Source organism: Gadus morhua, chromosome 14, assembly GCF_902167405.1.
Source record: "Gadus morhua chromosome 14, gadMor3.0, whole genome shotgun sequence".
Lineage (NCBI taxonomy): Eukaryota > Metazoa > Chordata > Actinopteri > Gadiformes > Gadidae > Gadus > Gadus morhua.
In genome coordinates this window covers 27,409,827-27,430,117 of record NC_044061.1, presented here as the reverse complement: position 1 = coordinate 27,430,117, position 20,291 = coordinate 27,409,827, and the positions used below count along the sequence as shown (strand labels likewise).

The following is a 20,291-nucleotide window of genomic DNA, read 5'->3' as shown; positions in this document are numbered from 1 at the left end:
TCCCATTTTGTCTCTTAATGTTTATTAAACATATGATGCAGCAAAGATTCATTTCAAGGACTTCCTTTGTTCAAAAAGTTTATTACTTATTACTTTTACAAACCACAGTAGAAATCCGTATTAATAAGCACATCCACTGAAGCTGAGAAAACAAACTAATCCTGTACACTGAAACATCACATCAGATCTAAGCCTACAGTCTGATAGCACCGGTTTGCATAGAAACTCATAGTAATATCCTTATTTGATTACAAAAATCAGTGCTTCAAACATAACTCCCATAATTGTCCAGATGCATATTTTTTAAAGCTAGGGTATGCAACTAGCCAGATCTAGAGTGAGCTAGATATTAAAAGTATCCAACAAAAAAACATTTCAGTTAGGCAGAATGAAATGACTGGACAGGTGTATTACCATCAACAGCAACAGCTCCCAGGAACTTTCATCATTTTCAGAGCATTTGATTTATTGCTGATGAGATATCGAGAGAATTTCCAAAAATATGACAAGAAATTCCCCTAATATAAATTGCCTACCCTAGCTTATCCAAAGAAAGTATGAAAAACACATGCTCTCACGTAGACACATTGCAAAATACTACCATTTCGCCTTTTATCTCCCCGCAATTGGTTAGTCACACGCGATGTTAGAGAATACAAAACGCACCCATGACCAATAAATATGATGCCACAAATTATCCCAATGAGTATTTTACCATTTGCATTTAAACTTTTAAAGCCCTGTTATTAAATGAATATGTTTGCATAACTTTTCTCCGACTAAGATAACAAGATACATTTTAATAAAGCTTCAAAAACAGAAAAAAACTTTCCAGCGTTTTTTTCCCCGTGATTACATTTCTTACTATTCAATTTACTGCATTGTTTTAACTTATTTTAAAAAAGTCACAAAAATACAAAATACTATTTGCACCAAAATGTATGAATTTACACAAAAAAAAAATGAAGCAGAACACATTGGTTGGGTAGAAGTAAAAAGTTCAAAGTTGACCACAACAAATGCTCTAGCTTGACAACACAGGACACTGTGAGGGATAATATAAACTGAGTGCAAAATATTGATTGTCCATTCAAGTACTAGTAGAGATCTTGCCATAGGAGTGGTTCTGAAACAGCGGTGTTCGTCAGCCCTTTAACCAGTTCCCATCATCATCTTATTTTGGTTTGGAAGCATCCATGATTTCAACAAATTGCAGCGCATGATTCAATGAAACACGAAAATCATGATATAAGCGTGGATTGTCATTTCAAATTCATAGTTGCAACAGAAACAGCAGCGATAGTCAATACACATGATACTAAAGGGATGATCAGTCTGCCAGATCCAGAAATACTCAAGTAATTCTCCTTGATGTGTGGAACATCTTGCACCCCCTCAAATAGACTAATCATTAATAAATATTAATTAGTATAATATATTATAGTTAATGATTGTCATGAATCACATGCTATTGCCTTTCGAATCAATTAAATACTTTCTTAATATTATTTTCTTAGCAGCCAGAGCAGGTGAGCTGCAACTGCATATTTTGAGGTGAGGGTTAAGATTTTGTCTGCAACTTCAAAATGTACGATAACCTCCCAGTGTGAGTAGCATCTTGACATGTGTAAGAAATGCATAGTCGTTTAAAAGATGTCTAGCTGCACCTTGGAGACGATGACAAGGGGACTCTACCGTTTTATGAGTCCCAATCAGGTGATCCTTAAAATAGGAACCTTAGCCTTTGGGTACCAAGGAGACAGGAGGCCTCCTGCTTGCATGAGGCCATAGTTTCATCTGTGGTTAATGTGTGAATATGCTAAACCCTCTCCTCATTAAACACCATCCCTATGCTGTTCATAGAGATTCCACATTTTGATAAAAAATATCCTACAGGTGATTCTGCCAGCAGTTATATCACTGATTACTACGTTGCTTTCAGAAGCACCACGAGCAACGAGAGGTAATCAACACCTCTATTAATTTCTCCAGCTACAATGACTAACGACCATTGTAGCTGACCTAATACGACCATTCAATAGCATTGAAGAGCTGGATGAAGTTGAAGTAGCACAAATTATTTGAAAAGGGGTCATTCAGTGTCAACTAATAAATAATGAAAAGTAAAACTAAGGCGAAAAACACAAATCTGCAAACACATGCAAATTATGTAATTCTTTGTTTGAGCTATAAATAACCTAAAATAATTCATGTTGAGGACTCAAGGTTCAGGACATATTTGAGGCCCTCAATACTGAAAACAAACCCTTGACCTTAACGAAAGAAAACACAAACAATCACACATTATTATGTGAACGCCAAACTGCTAACACTGTATTATTGCTCAACCTATCAGCCCAACTGTTGGATGATCCTTGCTCTCCAGCCAGTCAAACCCACTTGCGTTTGCAGTCTCGCTGCAGATCTGTTGGAACAAGGGGTCATTCATGATGTCTTCAGGTGTGGTATCCTGATATTGACCTTGCTGCTGATTGGGGTCAAACAGGAGATTTGTATCCAGAGTGTTCAGGTCACTGATGGTGCTGGAGAGATCCAACGTCGTTCCCATCTCCCCGGGGTATTCCTGCCCCCCGGTACTGTGTTCTGATGCTTGCTCCGAGAGCCTTTTCCCAGAGTGAAGGCAGCTGTTCTCACTGATGAGCTTCTTAACCGTCGTGTTGAAGTCAAGCAGCTGTCCCTGCTGCTGCCGCCGCTGCTCTGGGGGGGCGGCGGTAAGGTGGGGGGGCGGGGCCTGCTGGTGATACTGCCTGGAGATTCCTGATGGGTTGGCCCCGCCCCCTGAACACAGCATCATCTGTTCATTGGTCGGGCCTTGCGTGAGGTAAGTGGGCTTCTGGAAGCGGTAGTCACTGTGATTGTCAGCAGACCTCAGGGCCTGGTGGTTGGCACCGGTTGGAGCCGGTTCCACCATCTGGGAGAGGTTCATACACGCTGTGTAGCTGGAGGACAGATGGGTCCTGCCCAGGCCGCGTCCCGTGTCACAGTCTAACTCCATCTTACCCAGCAGGATGCTCCCGAGGCTCTGGTGTTGACCTTGCAGAGGAAGGACCTCCGTCTGCATCATCACGTTGACCGGCACCGACTGGCTCCTCTGGGCCAGGCTGCTCACACTCATGTTCTGATGGCTGTTGGCGAAGATGTTCAACATCTCAGGGGCCACAGGGGAGTGGAACTGGGGGGAGACCAGTGTCCGGGCCATGTGTGGGGGTCCGTTGGTGCCCGTGTTCCGCTGGCCCACCGCGGGGCTCACGCTGCGGCACCTGAAGGCAGTGTTGGCGGCGGGGGCGCCGGTGGCTTTGTTATCCAGAGGGGCGGGGACAGCGAAGCCTTCCCTCCTCGCCATGCTGGGCGCCTGCTGCTGCACGGGGGAGACGGGGGTGAGGCGGCCGAGGTGGCCGTGGTGGTGTCTGCCCTGTGGGTGGATGGTCTGCCCCGGGATGGCGAAGGCGTGAGGCTTCTGGAAGTGGTCCTCAGCCAGGTCCTGGTAGCTTGGGATGAGGCCCAGGCCGCTGTGGCTCTGTGCGCTGCAGTTGTAGCTCTCGTTCATCCACTCCAGCTTGGCCTTGTCCGGGTGCGTGGCCGTCGGCCGCTGCATTGGTTTGACCGGGCTGCAGGAGACCGTGCTGCTGCCATGGTAACCGGTGACACTGGAGTTGATGGGGGTAAAGGCGAAGGGGTTCCTGCACTCCACAAGGCCAGCCTGTGCAGCGCTACTGCAGGTGGGGGTGGGGGTGCCCATGGGGGTGTGACAGCCGCCGCCCAGCGCGCCGTCCACCGGGGTGGTGGGGGCCATGCGGGAGCATGGGCTCATCAGGGCTCTGGCTCCTCCCATCATCTCGGAGGTGGGGGTGGGGGTGGGCGTCTGGACTGGAGTGCAGCTGCTGTTGCGGGAGTGGTAGAACGGCGTCACCACCTGATTGGAGGACGCCGCTCTGCCCTGCATCGGTGTCTGCTGCCGCTGGGAGGACGCGCACGGGCCAAACTGCTGCAGGTTGAGCTTCATCTGCTCCTCCATCTGCACCAGCTCCTCCACGATGCTGTCCTGCGTCACGTCGTCGTCCTCCAGGAAGTAGCCCGCCCCCGTCTGCATGGCGGCGGGGCCGCAGGCCGGGGGCTGGCCCATGGCCGACAGGGGGTCCCTGAGGGGGGTGGAGGTCCGCTGGTGGTCGGACAGTGGGTCCATCCGACAGTATGGCTGCTCCATATGCGGCCCGCTCAGCCCCTCAGTGGAGCAGAGGGGGTTGTTGTTAGAAACAAGAGTCTGTCTGTGGAGGTCTGGGCTGTTGGATATGGCTTCCACGTGGGTCATGTGGTACTGCTGTTGTTTTCGTATGAGTGCACCACGACCGAACGAGGGAGGGCTCTCCATAAAGCTGCAAGTGCTTCTGCTCCTTTGTTCCACCGTGCTCTGTGTTCTGGCGACCGTCTGGAAGCCACTCGTAGTGAAGGGCGCTGTGGAGAGGGCGGGGCCGTGAGGGGATACGGCAGAGCCCCCTCTCATCAGGCCCCTGCTGAAGACGGGCGCGCTCTCCGGTCGGAGCGGCGCTCCTGTGGACGGCGGCCGGCTGGTCATGGCTGTGATCTCGTCTCTGAAGTCGTCAGAGTACCCTTCAGCTGGCCTGGAGGTAAACACCCTCTTCAGGGGGGAGTAGTGAGGGTCTGGGCTCAGGCCGGTCCGCTTCCTGGGGCTTGTTGTGTTATTATTACTGAATAATAATCCATCGCTGCTTCTTCTTAAGGATGGTGACTTGTCTGCGTTTGGAACCGAGACATCTCCTAAGTTCCTGGTAGAAACATTTGAGTGTAAAGTGCTTTGGTTATTAATAATATTATTGCCTCCTTCTAGAATGGTTCCAGTTATGGTTCCCAGTGAGCACGTCACACTGGTCTTCCGATAGGATCTTTCTTCCAGCCCCAGGTAGCCTCTGGTTTGTGGTATGGGCACACTGGCAGCCCTGGGCTGACCTCTAGGGGTCACTGTTCCCGGGTTCAGAGCTAGTCCGTTAGCATTCCGGTGCTGGCTGTTCTGGTGGATAACCTCGACCTCCATCTCCACGTCGATGCTGGGGGGCTGGTCCGCCGGTCCGGGTCCAACTGCGGGGGCCGTCGGGGGGGCGGCGGACCCCCTGATGTTCTGGGGGCTGGCTCCCTGGTTCTCCTCCGCCGTACCATGCTGCGGGGCGGGGGTGGGGGGGGGCGGGGCGCCGCCGCGGGGGAGGGGGACGGCCGTCATCTGGAGCAGGGGCCCCGGGCTGAGGTGGCAGGCAGGGAGGACGGCCTGGAGGGCGCTGCCGGCCAGCAGCACCGTTGGGGGGGGGTGCAGGGCGAGGGCGCTCGTGGCCGACGGTTTGGGCAGGATCTGGGGGTAGCGCTGGCGAGCGGCGCGGTCGGGGGGGGCAGCCCTGGGACTCTGGACCGGCGGGGCCACCACCTGTAGGCTGAGGGGCCCCACCTTGTTCTCTGCCGCCGGACTCGGGGACAACAGCGACCGGCCTCTCTGTACCTGAGGACAGAAGAGAGGGTCAGCTCAGAGGCCACACCTGGAGTCACACGGACCACCTTCAGCTGAAACACGCTTCTAAACAGCGACCTACAAATAAAAACATTTTTATTAAACGGGGAATTGAACAATCATCTGTACTTCCTTTCTAGTTTTTCTTACAAGCCACAACCTACACACAGCAAGTGTCACATTGTCCAGGTAGTCATGGGAACGGTCACGTTCGGGTCAAAGGTCAAGTTGCAAACATAAAACAATGCCAAGGCGTGGCTGAGCGGTGGTTTTAGAGGGCGGGGCTCTGTACCGTCAGGGGGCTCTGAACCGTCGCCACCACAAGGCCGAGGGGGGGCTGGGGGGAGGGGTGGGCGGGTCTGGCCCCCAGCAGGGCGCGGCCCGCGGGGGGGGCCCCCTCCTCGGTGCGTCGGGCCGGCCCCTCCGCAGGCGGGGGGGAGGTCAGCCTCTGCTCCTGCTGCTTCATGTGGATCTTGCGCTGGAGCTGCTGCTTGGCGTCGATGGAGGGGGAGGGGCGGGCGGCGGCCTGAGGCTGGTAGGGGCCGGCCTCGGGGGTCGGGACGAAGGCCGAGGCCGACTGGGGGGACTTCACCCCTGGGGGAGGAGGAGGAGACATGGAGGTCAGGTCAACGACTGCAATACATGGACTCTTACAGTAACTACACCACATGGGGTGAAGTCGTGTTATTATGGCCTCCATTGCACTCCTGATCACTCCTGGAGGAGGGATCCCCAACACTGTAGGAGGGATCCCCCACTCTGAAGGAGGGATCCCCCACTCTGAAGGAGGGATACCCCACTCTGAAGGAGGGATCCCCCCCCTCTTCCTTGCTAATTAAGGGAGTTTTTTCTTGTCCTCTTGGGGGCTTGGGTCAGGGGGGGGTTCATAAACACAAGGCCTATGAAGCCCTTTGAGACTGTACATGGGATTAACGGTTATACAAAAAAAAATTTATTGAATTGAAAATTCAGATGGTTTCTTCCAGCTGAAGGAGTACAGAGCATTGACCAACAGGGGGCAGAATTACTCTTCAACATTCGAGGAACATGGAAGAGAGGGAAGGGCAGAAGGGAGCTGTCTCACCGGCCGCCGTGTTGGCCATGATGCTGAGCGCGGCAACAGACTTGTTGCTGATGTAGTGGCTGTTCAGCAGGAAGCGGGCGAGGTCTTCTACGGCGTTGAACGGACGGCTGAGAACTTTCTGGGCCCACTCACACACCAGGCCACAGGCGGCATAGCGCACCTCCTCCTTGATGTTGGAGATTGGACCTGGAGAATCCAGCGCTTCAAACTGGAGGCAGACCACACAGAGATGTTGGGTCACACACAGTGTTTGGCAGGGCGCGTTACCAAACTGTTTGAAAGGGATGGAATCGGAAAACAATGAAATACTGATATAGCATTAATACTCAGATGTGAACTGCTCACCGAGTTCCCTGTTTTGTGTAGGTCCAGAGTGGGCAGTGAGGGCATGCTGACCAGCGCCCTCTTCCTCAGACCGCTGTAGCAGTACGTACACACAGGTTAAGGGAGCAATATGGATGAATCTTCAGATGGAATGAACATTCTGGCGGTTATATTGGAGAAGGTCACAAGAATGATTTTGACCAACACATACAGTGTGTGTTTGTCTCAGAAGAATTGTCACATTAACTTTTAACATATGTTCTTGGATTAAGGACTGGTCTAAACTTTTAGTTTTTTGTTCTGAATGTACGTCCAGTCAACTGTCAGAAGGATGACGACCCATTCCCGGATGATACGTACGATCAACCAGATTGTACGTTATTGGTGACAATAAACACGAGTGTCTCCTTTATCTCCCCCCCCCCCTTCCTAAATAAACCCCCCTTGTGAAGGTCAGGGACAGCCAATCCCTGGCTTCTCTGTTCTGCAATACAGTCTCATGGCAGAGAGGGGGAACTTTATTTGATTTCATTTCCCATCTATTTTTAGATTCTTTATGAACTGTAACAGCTGCCGTATGTGACTTGAATTCCAACAGAGGTCAGACAGAGGTCAGTTGGAGATCCGACGGTTAGGATTCGTTCCCATAAAGGATATTTGGATTTGCCTCTCATGCCTAGTCGCCGAGCTTTCATGTTGGGGAACACGTTCTTCATCATCTTCCCGAAGTCGGCAGCACTCAGGGGGTGGTAGTTGAGGTTGTCACAGTAGCTCCTGGAGAGAGAGGAGAAGACAACCTCACCCCTGGGTTATGAAGATGAGCCACTAGTCTACTGTAGATATGGACCGTAGAGAACGAAGGGAAACCTTTAGTGATATTCAATCAAGTTCTAAAACAGTGGCGTCGGAGATGTTCTTTCAATACAGTCTACCAAGTATCAATAATACACATGCTGCTAAATCAATATCCAAAATTAACTCCTTCCTGATCTAATTAAATAAAAAAACTGATATGATTGATTATGTTGTATGTTGATAACACCACTTTTCTGCTTGGTTTAATTGAGTTATGTCCAGTATAGTGTCGGTACCAGCGACCCTATGGAGGGTAAATCCCTGAGATAAACGTGTTGTGTTTGGTGTGCTAAAGAGCTTTAGCAGTTAGCTTCACACCCATAGCTTTAGCAGTTAGCTTCACACCCATAGCCCTGCTGACGTACGAGGGGAACATCCACCTGAAACCAGAGCTGCCTCAATCATGCTATTTTTGGCCCCTTTAGTCTCTTATTTTAGTTTTCTATGTCAGGCAGTCAAAGAAATGTAATAGTACATTACACAGACCTGCTGTCTACTGGACCATGGTACATTCAGACCGGCTTTATGCAGGATATACCGCTTTAAAATGGATCCTGTGCTTTTACCCTCTATCTCTACAGGCTGTTATCGACAACATAAAGACACGTTTTATAATTGATCTTTGGGGATCTAGTCAGATAAAAACATGAAGGGTAATCATTTTAATTAGTTAGTGGTCACTGGTTGATGAACACAGACGTTACTTCCCTTCCGTCATCCATGGCGCCCATGTTTCTGACCGTTGTGTTTTTGCTCGTCGAGTTAAAAGGACTTGTTGCATAAGAGCGCCGAGGTATTTCAATCACTGTCTCAGACTTTCCATTCTAATGTTACCGACACATGGCACGCAGCCCCATTCCAGCAGCTAGCATCTATTTATATTGTCTTAGCTGTCAGGAAATATAAAGGAGCGATACACTGAAAGCGCTAATGGCTCTAGAGCTGTTTGCACCCAGAAAGACCGACCACTGTTTTATTATATATTTCTGTTTGACCTATCAATACAAAACGGCTCAATGCTCCTTCAAAGTGTCTCTTTTACTGAGCAGACTACAATGAAGAAAAGTTCAGATCTTGAATGTCTTGTCAGACTACCTCCATGCTGCCATGGAAGGGAAAGTATATTTCCCCATCAGGGCTAACTATTAGCCTGACCGCATGGTCACCATGACCTGGTGGGAGGTAAACAGGATGTGGACTACAAACACCTACTTGTACTCGTCGTACACCTCCTGCTTGGGGAGGGAGGTCTCGGGGTGCTCCTCCAGGTGGCTGCGGATCCAGTGGAAGGCGTGCGTCTGCTGGGTGCGGCTGGAGGTGGCCAGGGCCTGCTCGCTGAGGAGCATCACAGAGTCAAATTAGAGTTCAATAAAGGGGTCAGGGGCGGCATGTGATTCAAGAGGTAGAGTGCGGTATTCAAATGAGTTTGATCCCCATCTCCCCGTTGAGGTTTCCCTGAGCGAGACGCCTCTCCCTGACTGCTCCGAAACAGCTGGCTGTCATGAATGGGTGAATGTGATTATAAATGTTAAATGGACTGCATTTATGCAGCACTTTTTTAACCAGTGGCCACTCACATTGGTGAGTGGCCACTGGTTAAAAAAGTGCTGTATAAATGCAGTCCATTTAACATATAATCATCAGAGAAATCGACAGAGGATTGGACCAACCTTTTATCCGTGGTAACGCTGGAGCCAGTTGGCAGCTTGAGATAGAGGTACAACTTCTCAATGTCGGTGAACTTGTCCACGTCTTGCTGTTCGGACAGAAATCAGGAGAGGATGACCGTTACACTGATCTCTCACCGTTCCTGTGGTGTGATCTTAGCATTAAGTGTTGATTAAAAGTTGTATCAGCGATGTTGCGTGACATAACTCCTGTTGGTAATTGAAGCGAGATCCCAAACAAACAGAGCCCGCTCGCCCCACCCTTCTGTGTTTCGTGCATCCAGTAAAAACTATCATGAACGCAGCGCAAAACCCCCCACCCCTTGTCTGTGTTTTGTTGGAATACTTTTTATTTTGGTTTTGAGTGGTTGGTAGTGCCATTTGTTTTTGTGTAAGATCTCGGAGCGTACGCTGCCTACAGAGACGCAGTTTTTCGTCGGCCTGCTTATGGGGCGGGAAGCTAGCGGATCGTGAGGAAAGATCAGATGAATGTGATCATTTATGTTTCAGCCTAGAATCGCCGATACAACCTTTAAGGTCATTAAAGTAAAGCTACAGACGGTAACGTTATACTCTAATACCACATATGTATCTTAGTCTTTATGAGAGAGAAGAAACAAACACAGACTGGTGGAATTAAGGGAGGTAAATGCTCAGTACGGAGCCTCCGTCTCTGTCAGTGCCCACACTAACAGCCATAAAACGTGCAGTTCTAATAAAACCTGACAGTGGTTATTCATCTGCAGTATTTAGGTTTTCTGAATAAGGCTTTGAGTGCATCACTGACAAAGTGTGTGGTGCCTGGATGTGGATAAAGTATGGCATCCAATCAACTAACAGCTAGCACAGGCCATATATCATCTTCGAGCCTGTTGGGTTTCCCATTCCGCCTGAGTGACTGGTACGGAGCCAAATCCATTTAGCCGATCGATAGCGGTAATGTAATCAAATTTCAGGATTACAACTATTGAGTTATCATCAATATAAAAAGCCAAGCCTGCAAATTATCTACACAGACGGGAGTGCTCTTGGGTGCCCTTACAACGGTATCCGCATGTCGCTGTTCAGCACGACCCACGGCCGCGTGCGCATTAGGGAGGAGACAGACCGCGGGCCTTCTATTGGCTGGAGGGCAGCCATGTTCTAGGCACTGTCAGTGAAGGAGACCATGTAGGTTCCCTGTGTTTAAATATGGTCAAGGGATAGGTCCTCACTCCTCAGAATAAAAATCACACTAGAGATATTGCTGCACACAGTGAACCCACAAGTCTAAAGGAGGGGTCTACCCTTAATGCCCCCCTCAGACATCTGAGCTAGAACGGGGAATTACTGAAGTACACTGTGGTGCGTCAATTTTCAGAAATGAAGGATATGACAAAATATAACATCTAAGAACTGGTGTGCTGAGCATTTCACAGCACTATCAGGTTCCATTATTTTGATGAAACACTGCAGTATGTTATCACCACCGTAGGGGCATGGCCCTGCTGACCTCAACATGGTTACAGGAAGTGACCTTTTGGAGTTTGTCTGGATGTGGCCCAAGCATGACCTCATCTCGGTCTGACGATCAGTCAACACATCCTCACTACAAACCGGTGAACGGAGGAGGGCAGGTGTTTTATGAATGAAGTTGTAAAGCAAGAGGAACAACACTGTGGGGAGTAAAGTATTGATCAGCAGTGCAGTGTCTGAGGGTCTGAACACAGTTCAGAACAGAGATCTGAACACAGTTCAGTTCAGAACACAGATCTGAACAGAGATCTGAACACAGACCTGAACACAGATCTGAACACAGTTCTGAACAGAGTTCTGAACAGAGATCTGAACGCAGCTTCTCCTGGGAGGCTACAAAGAACAGGATGGAGATCCAGATCACTCTGAACAAGTCTGGCCAGGCTTCTGGTTCTCTGACCACTGACATGTGGATGCCAGCCTCAGACTACGATGGTGAGCCCTGGGTCAATGGTTTGACTGGTTTGACTCCCATTGACCCCAGGGTCAATGGGGACTAAAACACATCATTATTTTATTTACAGTAGGCCTTGGCTGTTAAGTGTACTTCAGTGCATTTCTCCTGAGGCCCGCACTTTCAGCACTATTGATACACACTTCATTTATACATTCCTGAATTGATTTTATGTCAACACATTTTATCACCAAAATGCCTAAAATATGTCGTTTCAGAATCCACCCGTTTGAAACCAGTTTGAACATATAGAATCATAGAAACCAGTCTGAATATATAGAATCATAGAAACCAGTCTGAATATATAGAATCATAGAAACCAGTTTGAACATATAGAATCATAGAAACCAGTTTGAACATATAGAATCATAGAAACCAGTCTGAATATATAGAATCATAGAAACCAGTCTGAAATATAGAATCATGGTGCTTAAAGAATACTCACCAACATGGTGTCCACCTTGGATTGGACGGATTTGCTGTGAGAAGAGATATAGTGTGATTAATGATGTGTGATTGAACAGAGACAGTGTGATTGATGATGAGTATGATTAAAAGAGAGATAGTGTGATGAGACCGATGCACGGGTAAGGGGAGCCCGCGCCTCAGACTCAACTTATTTATAAAGCGAAGGAATGGTCGGTATGAAACAACCCCTCTTAGGTCACGTAAGCCGGCAACACATGTCATGTGTACAAAGAAAGACAGGAAACCACGTTGACTTCAACTGGAGGTGACCAGACCTCTAGTGACCAGACCTCTTCTCTAACTGGAGGACCCCTTGAGTATATATACTAGCTGTTCCTCATGTATATATGATGAACAGCATATATACTACCTGTTCATTATGTACATATACTACCTGTTCATTATGTATACTACCCGTTCATTATGTATACTACCTGTTCATAATGTATACTACCTGTTCATTATGTATACTACCTGTTCATTATGTATACTACCTGTTCATAATGTATACTACCTCCTGTCCCATGGTTCACACTCTGACCTCACTATACCCACTCATCCCAAGCCATTCCATGATAACAACACAATGGACTCTCATGACGTGATTCATCGTTGGCAGATTACAGCATCGTAAATCATCATCATGAATCAAAACATCGCTCCCTTTTCTGTCTGATCACCGCGTAAAGCTACAAAGTATGTTTACGGTTTTGTAAAGTCTGTTTTATTATCGAAGGTATTCTGCCATGTAACAAGGTATCTCTAATAAGGAAATATTAATAAGAAATAAGCCTCAACCGAAAATAAGTACACTGTGCATTACATAGTGCAGAGGTTTTTGAGTGTCAGTTTCTGTGCACGAAACATGAAGTAATAATCTCAGAACGTTAACACTGGAACAACTGCTTCAAGCAGCAAATCTGATGAATGACAGGTCAGACTGGAGGAGACGGGTCAGAGCACTTCACCCTGTGAGGCGGTCACTATCTCCTAGGAGCTAGGGGACAGGTCGGCAGCATAACAACAACAAAGGGATCCATTTAATGAGCTGTTACTATGGTGATCTTTCACTCTCGACACGTCGTCATTATGCTGTTCCTAAGCCGGGTCGGCTCGGTACACAGAGAGACGATCACAGTTTGTTTATAGCGACCTGAGGAAAACAAAGATAAGTATCTTACATAAAGAGGTTCTTTAAAAGGGATTGAGTTATTACGGACTCAGGCCAATTGGCTGAGACTGAGGCAGGAGTGAACTCCTTTCCCTGGACCTGCTCAGCTCCAGAGAAGGACCCACGGAGAGGTGCCGGCCTGTGGTCTCCTCAGCTAGAGGAGAACCCACAGAAAGGTGCTGGCCTGTGGTCTCCATGTTCTGTCTGGAGAAGACTTCATTAAGCTCTGTGGGTTTCTTTAGGACTGAGGTCCTACTTCACGGCTGGACTCTGAGACCGAGATGCACTGGGGTTAACCTTATTCACTGGGCAAACATTTGGCTAGTTTAGTTTGGACTCTCAGTTTTGCTAAAAAATAAGTGTCATGAAGCTATAGGCCTAGTGTCTGTCACGCTGAACAAGTCTACTCCAGTAATACATCATACATTTCACTTCTAACAATATTTATTTAGTGGTTACTTCATAGTAGTAGACCTTCACGGATATACGTCTTATTACTTATGTTATAAATATTGAAGCATTTTTCAACAGTATTGTACTTATATTGTGTATGATTGTCTTTATTTACAGTATAGATTCGTGGAGACAGAACCTAAACAACGGTGGTGGGGGGCTGGGGGGTCGCGCGTTGCCGAGAAGCGCGCGGCCGAGAGGCGCGCCTGTAGGTTATGACTTGGAATTGGACGCGATTGTGGAATATGCGTTCTTGCTTCTATACTCGCATTTATTAATAAACGTTGTTGTAAAATACATGAAGTTTAATAATAATAATAATAACGCAGCACTTTAGTGAATGTGTCTACCCAGCCGTCTTTTAAAAATAGGTTCCGATGTCAGCATCGGCGACCAGCGACTCCAGCTTAATCCCCCGCTGTTTACCCGGTCGTCAGGGGGCGGGTCTACCTCCGGGCGGGGAGGGGCGGGTTTACCTCCTGCCCCGTTTACCGTGGCTAGTCTACCTCGGGAGGCGGGCGGGGAGGGGGGAGTTTACCTCCGGGCGGGGAGGGGCGGGATTACCTCCGGGAGGGGCGGGGTGGCGGGCGACTAAGAGCGACTCTGTGGGACAGGAGCTCCACTGCCACCATAATAACAGCAGAATAATAATAATAATAATAATAATAATAATAATAATAATAATAATAATAATAATAATAATAATAATAATAATAATAAACCACCTGCTAGTTTATGACGACGGTTCCCTCCTACCTGATAGAATTCTTTATCCGGAGTTGCAGCGCACTGGCCTCGCACCCCTGCAGCCCCGGGACCAGGGGGGGCAGGGGGATCCCCGTATGCCCCAGGGAGGGCAGGGTGACCCCCGGGTCCAGTGGTGGCAGAGTGACCCCCGGGTCGTGGTGCTGCCCCGGGTCCAGGGGGGGCAGGGAGACCCCCGGGTCTGGGTCGTGGTGCAGCCCGTTTCGAGGCAGGTCCTCGTCCATCGTCGTGAGGTTTGAACGGGAGGAGGAGCAGCGTCAGGCCACACGTGTGGGAGAGAGCAGGAGTGACGGAGTGCCCCCCCGAGTCAGCAGCAGCCCCCCGGTCCGCATCATCTCAGTCCCAACACTTCACTGGGACACCGGGGCTCCGGGGAAGCCGTTAGTCACACGCGGAGCCGGGAGCGAGAGCATGCTACAGATAAACGGTAAAAAAGAAACGGAAGGCGAGAGTCGACCCGTCCGCAGTATCCCTCCGTCAGCCCCGCGGTCTGGGGCTCCGTTACATGTGCGCGGTCAAGAGTTGTGGCGCAGGCGCACTCGGCCTGGCCCCCACCCACACCGACAGAAATACACCTTTATATATTTATCTTAGTGTGGCACACACTGATGATAGAAACTAACAACAGCTGGGCTATTGTTGGACAATGGAAGCATACTTCTTTCTATAAAGGCGATTATACCGCAATGGAAATATGTATTGAAAAAAAGACTGGGACTGTATTTTAGTTTTAATTGGTCGATAGTTTGCATTGAAATATTTCCATTACAATATTGGAGCAAATGTCGTGTAGTGTAACGCACCGGTGTGTACCCAGAACCTTTTTCTTTTTAGTTCAGTTTTCCCTCCGAGGTCTGCAGCTACACACTGACCGCGTCTGAGTGTATTTAAAAGGCTTTAAAAGGCTTCACTGGGAACACCAGGTGGCGCTGGCCGCTCCCTCAGCTCTAAATAGACGGATATACTGGAGAGGCAGAGGCTGGCCTGTAAAATAATACAAGTCACCGGGGGAGCTGCTGTTTTTCGGGATCAAAACACCTTTATCGTTGACATTTCTCAATGAACTTCATCGATTCGTTTTTATATTCATGTTCATAAATCATGTTATATGTTTTTTTTAATATAAATATATACTTTATCACACTTTCAAGTCAACTACTTAAAATTGAAATCGCTTGAGAAATCTAAACGTTAAATGGCTATTACTTCGTGCATCTCCGACATGTAGTCGTATTTGTTTATTCGCTTTCCCTCTCCAACATGGCAGCGACGTTGACGTAGGATCGAGACCAATGCGGAAGCTGCGGCTTTTCTATTCTGATGGGGGCGGGGCTCCGGTTGCTAGGTAACGTCCACCGCGTAAGAGGAAACAAACAGACAGACAAACAGATGAGGGAGAAGTCCTCCACGCGTCTCAAGGTAACGTCGAAGTCAACCTGGAAACATTCATACAATAGCAACGTATTTCTTTAAACAGTACTCCGTTTCTGACTGTTAGTCCGCTCTAACATTTTATAACGCGGGTTTTTGGTTTTAACAAACCAGTAGGTGGATGATCATGAAGGTTGTGGTTTTGTTTACATCCTAGATATGGGCTCCAGGAAGGCAGTCGTGAAGATGAGTGGGACGGCTCCCTGCGGCGCGCTGAACCAGCCGGCCCTGAGCCTGATGGCGAAGGAGCAGCAGTATCTGTAAGAGACATTGACGATCATCCGCTCCTCTGATATTGACTGAATTGATAAGGTGACCAAAATATAATTTATTAAAGATAAACGTCTTTCCCCCCATAATTAATAATCAGACGAATGAATGCAGAGTTGGAAGCCAAAACAGCTGCTGTAGTCAGACAGGCGGAGGAAGTGATGGTAAGTTATCTACAAATGTTGTGTTGATTGAATAAAGTAAACATTAAGGGCTGATACTACTGTTTGGCTCTATGAGAATATTTCCATATCATTTTCCTAAATGAAAACATAAAGTCGAGTTAATAAATAACAAGTTAGAAATTAATAAAAGTAAAAACAAATGTATTTGATATTGCTGACGATTCGTCTATTGCATTGCAGAGGGATCAAAATTATATTTTGTCTAAACCAATTCCCAATAATCTGGATTGTGATTTCGAGGATCCCTCGAGGTAAAGTATTAAAACGTTTTTAACATTGTTGTTTATTGAGAAAACATGCATATATATATATATATATATATATATATATATATATATATATATATATATATATATATTAACCACAAGCCATATTATTGTCAAACTAATAATCGTTATCTAATTCCCCAGTATCACAACACCGAAAAAAACTTTTTTACAGCAGGCTGGGGTGAAGGTAAACCACTTAGTAATGATGCCCAATCTGTAATCGTACTTAAAACATAATGTTCAGTTATGCAGTTATAGTCGCTTCATTTTGTTTTGCTCAGGCAGTGCGTAAGAAGGTCCCAACCACCTCCCCAAACACAGCAGAGGTATGGAGAGACGGTGAAGACCTCAGGGCAGCGTGAGTCTCCTCTGATCTCCTCCTCACCTAAACAGCTCTGAGACCGTAAGACTTGCTGCTTCTACGTTCCATCTGGTTTCATCTGTAGAAGACCCAGGTCTGCTGTCGCTGCGGACCTGACCACTGAAGACCCCAGCCTGGAGACGACCATCCTCCATCTGGAGGAGAAGCTGGAGGGCTTCTGTCAGGAGGAGGTCGTGGAGGAAGCCCTTCCCACTGAAGACAGCATAGGATCAGGTAGGATCGCCATGAGGAAGGCCCAGACCCCTGTCTGACACTCACACCCCAACACTAATGAGATGCAAGTCTGGGGGAGGGACAGGGCCTCAGGGGTCAAAGGTCACCCGGGGGATTGACAGGGCCTCAGGGGTCAGAGGTCACCTGGGTGAGTGTGTGTAGGCACTGCCTACACACTCACCCAGGTGACCTCTGATGTAGTCGCATCTGTTTTAATCCAACCGGATACTGATTCCTATCAGTGAATCGTTACACCCCTAGTAGGCAGTGTGCGTCTTCGTGTACGGCAGCATCGGCGGTGGAGGATCAAGATTCTTGGAGCCAGGCTAACTGATTAGCCAGGCTAACTGATGCTCTGTTGTTGTGTTTCCAGAAGCTCAGATCCGCGTTTTGAAGGCCAAACTACGAATTATGCAGGAGGAATTGGATCGGCTCTCACATGATTACAGCAAAAAGGTATCACATTTACATTGAGGGCATGTAGCAGACACTTTTATCCAAAGGGACTTACAATATGTAAATTTGTCAGAAGAACGAGAAACAACAATGTATCGCTGTCGGTACAGTAAGGATGTACAATAAGGATGTTCATAGAACCAACAATTACAAAAAAACTCTCCCCCACACCTGGGGAGAGATTTCTACAGGACACAATCTCATGTCTGATGGTCGTTAGTGAACCATCCTACATGTCTTCAAGTGTTGGAGACAATTGGAGCAATTGAGATTTTCCAATAATATATTTTTAGTCAGATTAATAATAATAAACCAATGTGTGGCGCCCGGTGGCTCAGCGGGTAGAGCGCGTACCATATAGGCTCAGTCCTAGAACGCAGGGACCCGGGTTCGAGTCCTGCCAGTGTTCATTGGCTGCATGTCCTCCCCTCTATCTCCCATACCTCCCTGTCTATCTCACTCTATAATAAAGCATTAAAATGCAAAAATAAATCTTTAAATAATAAAGCATTGTGACTGAGACTGCATTCTGTTGGTAGGACGATGAGAACGGTAAGCTGTGCAGCAGAATCAAAGAGCTGGAGGAGGAGCGTTCCCGCCTGCAGAAGACCGCCAACCTCCAGCAGACGCACATGGAGAAGCACCGCGCTCTGGCTGAGGAGTCCGGCAGGAGGTGTGACGCTCTGCAGGCGCAGGTCGCGGGGTTACAGAAGGTTTGTCCAAAGGACGTTCCAAAAGCTCCTCATGTCAACCATCAAACCAACGAGATGACGCCATCACAGCCAGCTGCAGCGTTCTCTTCTTCTGGCAGGAGGTCGAGGGGTCGAAGAGGGCCCAGAAACAAGCAGCAGGACACCACAACACGGTGGAGGTCCGCCTGAACCGGGCGCTGGAGGAGGTGGAGAGACTGAAGGCCCAGCTGAACAACATGAAACAGCTGAGTAAGGTGAGCGCAGTAAAGAAGGACTTTCCAGTCATTTCTCACCCGAGTATGGTGAGCACATTAAAGAAGGACTAGCGAGTCATTTCTCAGCTGAGTAGGGTGAGCGCATTAAAGAAGGACTATCCAGTCATCTCTTAGCTGAGTAAGGTGAGGGAGGTTAAGAAGGACTATCCAGTCATCTCTTAGCTGAGTAAGGTGAGGGAGGTAAAGAAGGACTATCCAGTCATTTGAAAAGGAAGAAGAAGAATTAGCAGTGGACTTGTGAACCTGCGATGATGTGTTTCTATTGCATTGGGGCCATGAAGCTTGTGGTGGAAGCGCAGTACGCTTGCTGTGGCCTGCTGATTATATCAACACTTCTAGAAGAGAGATGTGTTTCCTTCATCAATAGAATCAGGAGTTTGTTCCACTATTCCTAAGAGAGCATGCTTCAGTCCTCCACTGTAGACGTGGTCATGGCTCTTCTCTTCATCCCGACTGTGTTGGTTCTCCTCAAACCAGGACAGAACTAAGGAGGTGCACCTGAGCAAAGAGAATCTTCTGGCTGAGAACAAAGTGCTGAAGAAGCAGAGAGAAGAGCTCATTCTGGCCTTCAAGAAGCAACTGAAGCTGATCGACATCCTGAAGAGACAGAAGGTAGGTGTCCCTCATCACTCATAATCGTGTTTGATAAAAAGTCACGGCCCGATCATAATGAAGGGGACTTGTTTCTGGAACAGATGCACTTTGAAGCCGCCAAGATGTTGTCCTTCACTGAAGAGGAGTTCATGAAGGCCCTGGACTGGGGGAAGTCGTAGAGACCTTGTTTTATCGGATTCAGTCCATGTGGCTCTCCTCGGTTCTTATGGATGAGACCAATGTGTTGATAAGGGACAATACGGTTCCATTTAAAAGTTGCATTGATCATTATCATGATGGAACTTTTTTTGTCTAATTTATGTTTTTATTAATCATTAAAATATGTTCCATCACATGTACATACTATTGTCTATTGAATAGTATATTTGATTATTTACTTTAAGTTTCTTAATCTTTTTTTTAAATTATAATTTAGTATACATCATCAAGGTGTATGCAGGATTTACGGGAGCATCGTGACGTGAGGAAGAGCTGGAACGGGAAGCCTGGACAATCGTGCAACGTCGCCTCTTGGGGGCACCGTAATGGTGTGTTCCTGAATCCTCGGACGCCAGCCTAACGAGTTGCACTTTTGACGTAATTCCCGGTCTCGGAGTGTGGAGGGATTACATTTAGGGATGTCCGATATTGGCTTTTTTACCGATATCCAATATGCGATATTGTCCAACTCTAAATTTTCGATTCCGATATCAGCCGATACCGATGTCGATATTTGGGTTATTTTTCCTCAAACCTAATTTAGGTAACATTACATTTCTCCTGTTGTGGAATTAACACAACATGCTTAATGTTATTGTGATGCCCCACTGGATGCATTCTTGAATGCAACAAGGCTTTCCAAATGTTAACATTGTCTGTGCAAAATAAGAAAAATACTTCAACTTAATTTAAGGGAAAAGTGCCGTGTTTATTTTTATTTTTTTAATGGTCTCAGACAACAGTTTGGATTACACTCTCCCTGAGATAATCTTGACAATGCCCACCACAAATAGGGCAAACTTGACTTCACAAATGATAAAACATTGTACCTGAACAACTATGTGCAACATAGCAGTATGTTTCTTTAACTAAAACTCAATAACCTTAATTGAATAAATGCACAAATATGAGTCAATTACAATGTGCACTGTACTGCACAATTTTGAAAACATTTATTTGAGCTATAAAAAAAAATAATAATAAAAAAAAAAAATCGGTTTTAAGGCAAAAAAAAT

General features: G+C 47.4%; 2 protein-coding genes across 2 annotated transcripts; one reads left to right on the top strand and one right to left on the bottom strand.

Moving 5' to 3' along the window:
- Nucleotides 1–65: 65 nt before the first annotated feature.
- On the bottom strand, nucleotides 66–14,832 carry LOC115559091 (DNA-binding protein RFX7). The gene is made up of 9 exons (XM_030377757.1): nucleotides 14,281–14,832; nucleotides 11,878–11,911; nucleotides 9,467–9,552; nucleotides 9,009–9,131; nucleotides 7,599–7,715; nucleotides 6,963–7,047; nucleotides 6,618–6,825; nucleotides 5,826–6,127; nucleotides 66–5,524 (listed from the first exon to the last, which is right to left on the bottom strand). Exons 1-9 carry the CDS (start codon nucleotides 14,511–14,513, stop codon nucleotides 2,345–2,347), a joined length of 4,368 nt encoding a protein of 1,455 aa, XP_030233617.1. The 5' UTR covers nucleotides 14,514–14,832; the 3' UTR covers nucleotides 66–2,344.
- A 625-nt stretch (nucleotides 14,833–15,457) lies between these two features.
- Nucleotides 15,458–19,420, top strand: tex9 (testis expressed 9). The gene is made up of 12 exons (XM_030377758.1): nucleotides 15,458–15,708; nucleotides 15,878–15,980; nucleotides 16,091–16,154; nucleotides 16,356–16,426; nucleotides 16,586–16,631; nucleotides 16,726–16,802; nucleotides 16,891–17,039; nucleotides 17,413–17,495; nucleotides 18,035–18,208; nucleotides 18,307–18,441; nucleotides 18,940–19,074; nucleotides 19,158–19,420. Exons 2-12 carry the CDS (start codon nucleotides 15,880–15,882, stop codon nucleotides 19,233–19,235), a joined length of 1,113 nt encoding a protein of 370 aa, XP_030233618.1. The 5' UTR covers nucleotides 15,458–15,708; nucleotides 15,878–15,879; the 3' UTR covers nucleotides 19,236–19,420.
- Nucleotides 19,421–20,291: the final 871 nt, after the last annotated feature.